Raw genomic sequence first — 11,276 nt, 5'->3', positions numbered from 1 at the left:
CCGGGAAGTTTGCTCCTCGCGGCAGCAGCTATCGGAGCCTGAAAACCGGCGTGGAGAGAACGCAGACCTAAACCCCAGGGATATTTTTTAAAGCTCGGTTTAGGCTGGCTTAAACCTAAACCTTTCCTAAAAAAGAAAAAAAAAAAGGAAGCGTGTTTTATTGGAACGTGGTTGTTTTCTCTGTGTGGTCGCTCGCCCCAAAAAAAAAAACAAAAAAAAAAACCCCCCTCCAACTTTGTGAAAACAATAGTAAGGTTACCTCGGCGGTCCCGAGAAGAAAGAAACTCGGACGGAGAAGTGGATGTATCTTCAGCTATGGATGTAACAGTTTACCCGCCTCCTCCTCAGCCTCACGCCGCGTCAGACCACACCAGGCTGGGGCAGCTCTCCTACCCTGACCCGGCCTTCGGGACCAACAAGGTAAGCAAGGAACGCCGCTGTCTCTTGTGTGCCACTTCTGTTTGTGCTGGCCCGTTCTCATTGCCTTGGCTCGCCCCTCTTAGTCGCCTTTCTTGCCAATTAAGTAGTCATTAATTGGCTTTTATTGGGCTCCAGTTATTCACGCAACTATTGAAGGTGACAGCATTGCGGTGTTACTCATTTCTTTCGATCGCATCCATCTGCCGGGTGATGCACAGGCAGTAGCCCTCACCGGGAGTGTGTTGTCAGTGATGTAATAACACCTTTAATTAGAGCCTCACCGCGACTAATTGAAAGGCAATTCAGCTGAAACATGCACGGCATGGCAAGTCACAGTGAGATGCACATGCATGGTTAGAGGATACAGCAGTGCCTCTTATTTGTGTTTTGTGGTACTCGAGTTAATTGGTGCCTGGGACAAGCTGTGCTGTCTCTCTCTCTCTCTCTCTCTCTGTCTCTCTCTCTCTCTCTCTCCAGAGCAAGGTCAAAGGTCAGAGTCAGACTCACACCACAGTGTGTCAGGGCTCTTCTCAAGCAGCGTGGACGAATCCTGGGGTCTCAGAATTATATTTAATCCGTCCGTCCACATGCCAAGATATGTGTTTTCAGAGTGAGGCGTTTGGGTACTTTAAGACACAGTGAGACCATGCTCATTTGACAGTGATGAATTGCTTAATTATTCAACTAGGTGCAGCTAATGAGCGCAGCTATTAGAGTTGTTAACCTCTCTTCAGTCGTAGCGCAGTAAAACGGAGTGTTGTTTTGTTGTTTGGCAGGGAAATGCGATTGAAAACACCTTTGTCCAGCATTTGTTACAGGTAAATGAATGATATACTTAAAAGAATCAGACCACTCTCAGACTCACACACAGCGGGGCAGACATTTGTGCAAAGAAGCAGGGATGTAAACTGAAATAGCGCTGACCGGCTGATGTACAACTTAATGATTGACCAGATTACTCACAAGCCAGTTGTCTCATCCTGCCCTGCTTGCTCGCATTTATTTACTGTTCCCTCGCAGCAGCATCACCCGCAGGCTGCCCCCCCCCCCCACCATTTAATCCATCAGCAACAACAGCGTGATGTTGATGTGGTATCCAAGTTCAACACTGCGCACTCATTTTAAGCAAGTTTTGGTTATGCAGTACGTTTTGAGTGCGTTCAGGTACACTATGGCTTTCTTCCATGTGCAGCTATAACTCCATGTACCTCCTTGCATGGTTGTTGCAGAATAAAGAAAAGTTCCACAATGCAATGGGCAAAGAAAATGGAGACGCTACCTACAGCTGTGAAAAAAACAAACCAAAACACAAGTTGATTATGGGGAGAAAGATCCAGAAAGATCTTGGAAAACAAAAAACAACTCAATCATTTAATTGCCAGTGTCATTCTGAAGACGCAGTTTGGTTGATGTCCAATGGAGCACAAATGTTTACGTTGTGACAATTATTATATAGTAGGTACTGTATACATTCAGATATACAGACTGTGACCTCTGGCTTCAATAAGTGCTGATTGGGTGATGTACAGAACATCACATTCATGTCTTTCTGAACCAGATTATGACTATTTACTGTGTTTTATTTCAACCTTTTATTTAAGCCTTGTCTACTACGGTCAGGGACTCGCTGTGCTGTACGCCAAACCTGCCGCTTTTAGGCTCAGAATCTAGCACGATGTGCCGAAATGCTCTGTACTCAGAGTCATACGGCATTGCGCCGTGTTGTTGTCAGCAAGTGTATTTGTTTCAGAAAGAGGGAGGGAGAGATTGAAGATAGAGGCTGGGGATGTAGAGAGAGAGAGAGAGAGAGAGAGCGAGCGAGAGAGCGCGAGCTGTGTGGTTGGGGGTAGGGACTGAGGAGAGAGAGAGAGAGAGAGAGAGAGAGAGAGAGAAGAGGGTTGTTGGGGGTAGGGATGTTGTAGATGAGAGAGAGAAAGAGAGAGAGAGAGAGTAGTGGGGGTGGGGCCACTAAGGTTTGTACTATATTTCTCTCTGTGTGTCTTTTGATTCATGGCTCTGTCGGCCTGATAGAGGAGATCATATTACTGTGTGGGGGAACAGAAAGAGAAAGAGAGACAGAGGGTATATAGAAAGGGAGAGAGAAAGGCACAGCAGTGGAAAAGGGGGAGAGAGACAGGAAGTAGGGGTGGGCAATATGGACAAAATCCTCTACTACAGCATATGGAATTTTACATCACGTTAACCACATGTGTCACAGTTACAGCAATTGTAACTTAAATGAAGGCATGGTTTAGAATAACCACTCTGTACTTCACGCACCTCCTCCATGTTTCCTTGTCACTCTCTTCCTCCACGGCGGTTGGCAAACCGGCTTTGGGGGCTCAATACTGCCGCCAAGTGGACACAAACTAGAGACCACCTCGCAACGCCAGCCGCGATGCCCCGTCAACATGCTGACGCTAAGACCCACGAGTACTCAGCGGCCGTTACGACATTATTACATGAGTACTCAGCACTCATGGGTCGGACCACATCGACATACTAACATAGTATTTTGCGCAAACATAGGGAAAGCCTAAGACATTTGACAACGTGACACATGGGGTTGTAGGAAATTGTAATGAGCATTTTTCAGTTTTCTGACGCTTTATAGACCAAGGGATTAATCAAGAAAATATGAATGAATAATGAAAATAGCCATCAGTTGCAGCCCTACAAATTAGTAGTATATACACGTCATTTGTAGGAGACTGGGTTGAGGAGATGAGTTGTTTTTTTTTGTCCATCTTCAGAGCATTTAATTTAAAAAGGCCGCACCAGTAACCATGACCAACTGTTGCTGGTCCCAATGTTTTTTTGTTTTTTTTAATCTCTTAGCTGAGCCTCCCAGACCAACCAGATGCTTTAAGTTCCTGTAATTCAGTGAAGGCTGAACAAGATTTGAATGAAACCTCAGAGGATGGTCTGTCAGGAAAACTCTGAAGTCTAGTCATAGTTTAGTCATAGGCTGAAGATGGTGGTAAACATGGTGGCGAGCCTTATCTTTGGTAGTTACTTTGCCATCTGCGTCCACACAGTGCCTCGCAGATGCTCTGGTGTTGTGATTGTCCGCTCAGGACGGCTTTGCTCATTTTCCGAGAGCGTAGCATTACTAGCTTAGTTTACCGATACGTCAATAGCTGATGGTGAATTGTTAGAGCGCCCTCTGCTGGATCGCAAGGCAAAGTACTTCAAACGGTCTGTTGAGCTTACAGACTGTAAATTTCAAGTTCGAATATTATCTTAATATCTTATATATATCTTATAATATTATAACATTCAAACAAATGTCAAATAAAAAGTTACAGCCCCAATGCACATGGAGGTCCGGCTGGATGAACAGAAGCGAGCAAGCCACGCTGAGCTCTGATTGGATGACAGTGCTCACAACGAGTCTCCACAGATGTGTGTAAGGGGCAATTCATTTGACACAGAGGTGAATTAATTGTAACATAGGAATACCATGAGGTGACTTTAGCATCTGTGTGAAATTACAGAAGCATTTGGGGTGGAACAGTTCAAATACACACAGCTATAGAATGAAACCTGCGGCCTTGTGAAAGAAAGAAAAAGGCAAAGCAAGAGGAACAGAGGCGGGATGAATCAGGGAATTTAGGAGAGGAAGGGAAGGGTGTAAGGGAGAGAGAGAGAGAGAGAGAGGGCCTAATGTAAACATGACGATTGTGAAAGCTGGATGAGGTATTTCTAAAGCAAATAGAAAGGACGAGAGGACGGGGAGGACAGAAGTGGGCTTTAGGAAAGGATGGTAGTACACAGATATAGAAGGAGAGTATCAAGAAATGTAATGCAAAAGTGGCCAGGGGACAAGATGAGATAGAAACAGAGTGGTAGGAAATAAAAAAAAACCAGATTGTGGAAAGTCATCAAGAGCAGTGAGAACCATAGTATTGTATGTATCCTATGAGGTGTAAGTGTTTCAATGGGGGGGGGGGGGTTACTATAGGTCGAAAGGACAGTCACACAGTTATCTGAAGTCACTGCATTAGTTCAGCAAGTATGGTGTTTAAACTACACTCAGATATATATGGCTCTGGTGTGGTATCGTAATTGCTTTGAATAATACTCATAGCTCAGAGGATGCTGGTTTCAGCTGTTACAGCTGCTATATAAATAAACTTGTCATTATTATTATTATTATTACTGTGAAGACCCGTTGAAAACTCAATTTCATGGGACGCTAGAGAATCGCCTCTCAAAGTGTTGTGGGATGGCGGGGGATATGGAACTGGAGGGGCTGAAAGTGAGGAAACTTTTAACGTCATGCAAATCGATGCAATATTCACGAGGTGATTATAGGCCTTTGCCACAGAAGACGTCTTGACACGTCACAATAGGAAAATCGCAGGTGCAGGTGACAAAACGTAGATGTCTGAATTCCATTGAGCTGCTTCAGTTTGGGGGTTCCTGCTGTTGTCCCCGCTGGCTCGCAGTGCTGCTTCGCACAAAGTCACGGACATTGCAGGAGAAATGAATAGGATTCCTATTTACACAGTGTTTGCCAACAAACAAGCTGCTTGCTGGCTTGGGGGTGCAGTGCAGCACCATTTGTTTACAAGTTGCAGCCTTCTTCTGCTTTTTGGAGCAGGAAGTGCAGTGCAGCACCCCGGACTACGAAGGCTGCTGCTCTGTAGCTCATTCGGAAAACACTGCTGCCATCACTTTATACACCCAGCATCCACCTGAAAGGCCCTGGTTCTGAGTCACCTTGGGTGTTTAATATCATCACGCTGTTCTACTCAATACTGGGCTTAGCGTGTACCTGCGGGGCACACACTCATGCTCATCCAATGATAAATCTGCTCCACGTGAGTTGGCTAACTGAACTAACTATATATATATATATATATATATATATATATATATATATAACTGTATATAATGATCACTGGCAAGTAGCCCCGGCATAAACAGGATGATCCACTCTACCATTCCCGCGAGGCAATACCACCATTTTTTAAAGAGCAATTTTTGTCAGTCAGGATTACAAAAATGAATTAGAATGGATTTGTCTGTATATTTAAAATGGCCTGTCATCAGCTTGACTGCGTCTTTTGTTATACCAGCAGTATTAATTCAGTCACGGCTATTCAAAAAGATACACAGTATATCTGCAGTAATCTTATCTTATCCTTTGGCCCCTTCCCTGTGTTTTTTTTTTTTTTATGTTATCACATACTCCCATTGTCCTCTCCTACAGTTTTCTAACCAGCCAAAGTGTCGGCATCTCATCTAATTATCTATCAGAACACAACCAGTCAATCTGGCTGTCCGTCTGTCCGCGTTGGCTGTCGTTCCCGCGACTGAACACCTCGCCAGACACCCCCACTCCCACCCTCCCCCTGAAGCCGCTGCTGATTGGGTGACTTTGAGCACTGTTGCGTGTGTGCCGGTGTGTCTGAAAGCGTTTCAGTTGGTCGAATCCTGGGGACGGAGCGATGAGGGACTCCTGGTTGGTGGAGGGATGCCAAATGGAACAGATGGGCGGAGATAGAGCGCCTGCCAGAAGAGACTAATTATCAGGATTTCATTTCCAAAACAAACATATTGCAATCAAATCACATACTGAAATCATTGCTGCATTGTTCTCTTTCTCCCTCTGTGTGTGTGTGTGTGTGTGTGTGTGTGTGTGTACCGTGTTAGTGACAATGACTTGGATCAATTCACTTGTGGCGGAAGAGATTGGATCAGTTCCTGAGGAATTATTTAGGAGTTGCTGCCGTCCATTTTTCTGCAGCACTCTCACTTTGTTCACGATCATACACCGATAACTGTGGTGGTGTAGTGCTAATTACTGCGGGTAGATTCAAATAAACAAGTCACATTTGAAACGCGCAAACCCGTGTCTGTTTTGACCCTGTTTCCTTGTGCCGTCGTAAACTTCTTTGGCTTGAAAGTTTTCTGCTAATTTGCGATTTATCTGCCACTTGTGTTCAGTGCATACAGTGGGAATTGCCAGATTTTGGATCTTAACCAGAGGCAATTGCCGTTTTGGTATTTCCATCTTAAACCTCTCAAGTTGCCTCTCAACGTGCCATAAACCGCTCGCTTTAACTTGCAACCTAGCATAGCATAATCGCAGCCCCATAATTGCTACACAATGCTACCTGCTCCAGGACTCTCTTCAAGTCCTGCTGTCAGAAATCAGCAGTCAAAAAGATCCGTTTAGCAGCGCCTGTAGTTGTATTAGGGGACACATACAGCTGCCAATGATGTGTCATCAGGGTAGTGTATACTGTGACAGAAATAAAGACAAAATGTTTGACATGAAGTCAGAAAAAACAACGTCGCTTAAGCACAGCAGTACGTGATTTAAACTGCCAGTACTAAGTTGGACAACAGGAGATACGAACTAGTTCTTTTCTAGTGTGACCCAGACCTAGACGGGAGGCCGTGCAGGGTTAGGTGACAGTCACAGAGACAGACAAGAGACTGTGATGTCACACTGTCAGCTGTTGTAACGGAGGATGTTCCTGGACGGAGACCCGCGTAAGAATCAACACGCCACTAAGTCTGTTTGTGTGAGTTGAAATCAAAGCCGCAATCCATCCAATCACAGAGGTTTATTGTCAATTCAGTGAGGAAAGTTCGGCAAGTTTCAAGCTAAGCTTTAGGTTAAACTAACCTTGAGATTTTCTTACTAGTTAAGCTAGAGGAACCAAAACTACAGCCCTCAACTTTGTTAATACATGGCTGAAGCTTCAGTCCTCTCAGCACTAGTAGTTGTTGAATTCGAAACTATGTTTACATTGTTGTGGAAGGTTTTTGGTAACAAAGGTGAAGTAAATCAGTAGGCCTCAGCGTAGTACTTTGTCTAAAACCAATCCACAAGAAAATCCGGAGCAAATCCTCATTATTCCCTGGTGGATAGAAAAGCTTCCAGAAACCGGAGAGTCATTCAGACTACGGTTAAACTATTGCACTGTGATGGAACAGCTGTTTCAACACAAAAGTGTTACCCTGCGCACGCGCAGACTTAAAGTCGGACTGAATACAGTTTAGCCAGTAAAACTTGGTTTGTAGTGTTGCCATGGAGACAGAGATAAGACAGATAAACAATTGCTAAGCTGAACTGCCACAGCCGTGCGAGTCTCCCTCTTCTCCCTCTCTCTCTCTCTCTCCATCTATCTCTCACTGTACAGACTTGTGAGTTTATGTCCCCTGGTGCAGTTTAGAGTCAACCAAGATCCATTCAAGTCCAGTCCAGCCAAGTAGTTTCCCATGCCACCCAAAACCATGAGTGATTAAACAAAACCAAAATATAAAAGGTCTCCAGCAATTTAACTGTGGTTTTTTATTTGACACGTTTATGTCATACTTCCATCTCTGATACTGGCTTTAGCATTTTGCCCGCACGGTCGTTGGCTGCAGAACTTTCATTACAGTACGTTTGGATTTTTAACTACCCAACAAATGGTCACATTTTACATCGCTGTCTTTTCACTGCACATCTCCCCTTAACTCCCGTCTGTGGCGCTTTCTCCGTCTCCTTATCAACATCCATTTCATCTCTCCCAGCCTCTCCTTCTTCCTCTTCCTCACTCTGCTCCCTTTTTCCTAGATACACTGTATTTCTCTCTTTTCCTTTGTCCTTGTCTGTCATCCTAATAGTCACCCCCCCCCCCCCCCCCCCTTTCGTCCGACCCTGACCCACTTAGCTGGCTGCTTGTTATTCAAACCTTTGCTTTACCCTCACAAACACACACACACTCACACACACAGGAGCAGCAGAGATGAGAGAGTGAGAGACAGATGAATGAAGGGATGAGAGAGAGAGGGTAATTTGGTTTGACTACAAACCTTGCAGGTTTGTGATACAGACAGACACACACACACACACAAGACACACACACTGTAAAATGACTTCTTTGAGAGGCAGCAATTCTTTTGTGTAGTGTGCGTTTCTATCATTATCTTCTATCATTATATATATATATATATAGTCATTAGAGCTGCAAAATTATTTTCATCATCGATTCATCTGCCAATTATTTCCTTGATTAATTGATTAGAAAAAAACAAATTTATAATTTGCAATTTCTCCCAGCCCATGGTGACATCCTTAGCCTAAAAATATTCAATTTGCTGCCCTATATGACAAAGACAAGCAGCAAATCTTCACGTTTGAGAAGCTGAAGCCTGAGAATGTTTGGCATTTTTGCTTGATTAATCGACTAATCGTTGCCATACCTTTTCAAAACAGAAAGAAATGTAAAAATGTGTTCATTTCTCTGGGTTTTGGAACTTTCACTTGTACATTTCAAATGAAAGACAGAGAGCAACACCTTTTCACAGAATAGCCCCAGCATAACAATGACAGGGGTCTCCCTGGCTCAGAATGGGGCAGAGGCGCTACCTCAGCAGTGACCTAATGTATCCTGATTTAAAGTTTTAAGTCCTTAAGCACTTGGCTGTGACTTTTGGGTGTTACAACATGTTAAAGTTAGGTTATTTCGAAGGGTCTGTGTTCATAAGGTGGTAAAACAGTAAATATTAAATGAAGATCTGTCACACAAAAGAAAATCACAGGACACCAAAGAGGCAGGCACTGCACCAGAACCAGGCTGACACACACCGGCCATCGCATTGCACATGTAGAGATTGCAGCTAGCCTGCTGTTTCATGTTCTCCTCCAACATGCATCCCTTATCTGACACTACTATGATTTATGGGTGTTTAGGTCAAATTACATGTTTTACTTACTTCGGTACTGGTGATGGATACTAGGGCTAGTGTTTACTGTCAACCAGGGTTTGCAACAAACAATTACTTTATTTTCTCAAGTCATAGATCAATCATTTTGTCTATGATATGCCAGAAAACAGCGGGAAAGTGCCCGTTATGATTTCCCACAGCTCCAGAAGGGGATGTATTCAGATTGCTTGTTTGATTTGACCAACCGTCCAAAACTCATTTATATCCAGTTCACTGTCATTTAAGACAAAAAAAAACAAAAAAACATCAACTCACATTTAAGATGCTGGAACCAGAAAATGTATTGAAAAGTGATTCAAATGAGGAATGGATTATCAAAACAGCTTAATTCTCTGTGGATTGACTATTGGATTGATTAACTCATCGTTGCAGCTCGCTCTACAGTAAACTAGTGTTCAGTGACATCAAATCTTTTTTGATGGATCTTGCATCCGCTTAAAAATCTGCCATGGGTAACTAAACAGGAAACTGAACCATTTGCTTTGTGGCAAATGAGGCCATGACTCACCTAATCAGCGACGCAGTCAAACCGGTGGTGTTTCCCTCAAACTGAATCTGTCGCACGCCACATCAAAACTGACGCAAAAGATGCACTTGCCACAATCTACCCAACAAACTAGGAATTTAGTTTCTAGCCTGCTTGTTGGTAATAACGCATCTTGAAAAACAACAACTTGTAAAAGTAGCTAAATAAAAATGGAAAGTTTCAGTTTTACTCTGTCAAGTTCTGGACTTGATGAAACAGACTTTACACCTTGCCATCTCAGCTCTCTGAACAGTTATGTTGTTCTCCTGTCCCGCCAATTTTGCCGTGTTCGAGCACGGAAACCAAAATAAATAAATGTATGTGTCCTTCGTGATGCCCTCAACATGACAAAACTCTAAACATTTAAGACATTTTTTTTGTTGAAACTGCTTTACTTCATCCCAACTGCATCGCAACTGTCGAGTGTTGAATAACCAGGCACGAATGAAGCTAAAATCACCGTCAACCTCTGCCTGTCCCTCCCAGGACTGATGAAGAGCATAAAAGGTACCACTCTGCCTCTCACCCTGAGACGCCTGCTGAAAAGAAATCATTACTGTTTCTCCTTTATGGCTCCTTTCTCTGTCCTCTCTGTTCCTCTCATCTCTTCTCTTCTGATAGTACTTACTGTAGTTTGAGAGCTGCATTTGTCCTTTGGGTAGAGGGGGCACATTAGCCACTTAGCTTTACCACCTGCAAACAACGAGATTTTGTAGCCTGGTTGAGTTTAAGGTGACATTTGTCAGTGTATTTGTCAATATGGATCAATGTCAGAGTAGTTCTAAAAGCTACACATTTGTTGTTTGTTTTATTCTATGAGCCACACTGTCTCTCAATGTTTTGGCTTTGTGTTTGACTTTGAAAACCTATACCTCATTTGCATAATACCCAACAGCTGGGGAACGGATAGGGCAGTTACACCTGTCTGTCCACCTGTCCACCTGTGTATGTTTATGTGTACATGAGACAGTGCTTTGCTTCTACCCACCTGTTCAAACGTTCTTCTGTGTGTGTGTGTGTGTGTGTGTGTGTGTGTGTGTATTTGTCAAGCAAGACAATGATTATGCACCCAGGATACCATGATTTATTTGAATATGGTTTATGGATTCAAATACCTTTTTTGTTTGTTTTGTTTTCCTGACCACAAATGACACGAAGTAGGCTGGAAAAACGCCTGAGCGGAGTGTTTCTGGAGGTTGGACGTCACTGATTACTGTATAAAAACACACAACCTTTATAACTTTATAAACTGCTGTTAACTTTAGCTGGTGTTAGCTAGTTAGCCCTGGAGCTAGCGGTCCTATTAGCTTAGCTGACTCTGCCCGGTAGTACAGGAGCTTTGGGCCACTGGGAGGAGGAGGTTTTCAGGCCCGGCCTCCGAGAACCCAGTCCGGGCAGAGTTCACGCTAGCTGCGTGGCTAACTGAGCTAACTAGCTAACGGCAGCTAGCTGGCGATTCCTAACTAGCAACAAGTAAGCTTTCCTTCGCAACCAAAAAAGCACTTTCTGTACTTAGTGGGCGTGCTGTGCCTGGATCAGATGACCTGCTGGGGGGCGTGGCTGAGGGTAGCAGACTGTATAGTTATGACATCACAAC

General features: G+C 43.8%; 1 protein-coding gene across 1 annotated transcript in view; it reads left to right on the top strand.

The window, feature by feature from the left end:
* Positions 1–315: 315 nt before the first annotated feature.
* The window catches only part of tox (thymocyte selection-associated high mobility group box), a 37,436-nt gene continuing 26,475 nt past the window's right edge, over positions 316–11,276 (top strand). The window contains exon 1 of the mRNA XM_070919582.1: positions 316–420. Within this exon, the coding sequence (XP_070775683.1) occupies positions 316–420 (105 nt within the window). The remainder of the gene's footprint in view (positions 421–11,276) is intronic.

The sequence above is a fragment of the Enoplosus armatus genome, chromosome 14 (assembly GCF_043641665.1).
Source record: "Enoplosus armatus isolate fEnoArm2 chromosome 14, fEnoArm2.hap1, whole genome shotgun sequence".
NCBI classification, from domain to species: domain Eukaryota; kingdom Metazoa; phylum Chordata; class Actinopteri; order Centrarchiformes; family Enoplosidae; genus Enoplosus; species Enoplosus armatus.
The sequence above is the reverse complement of the archived record's forward strand: the minus strand, read 5'-3'. Positions and strand labels throughout refer to the sequence as shown.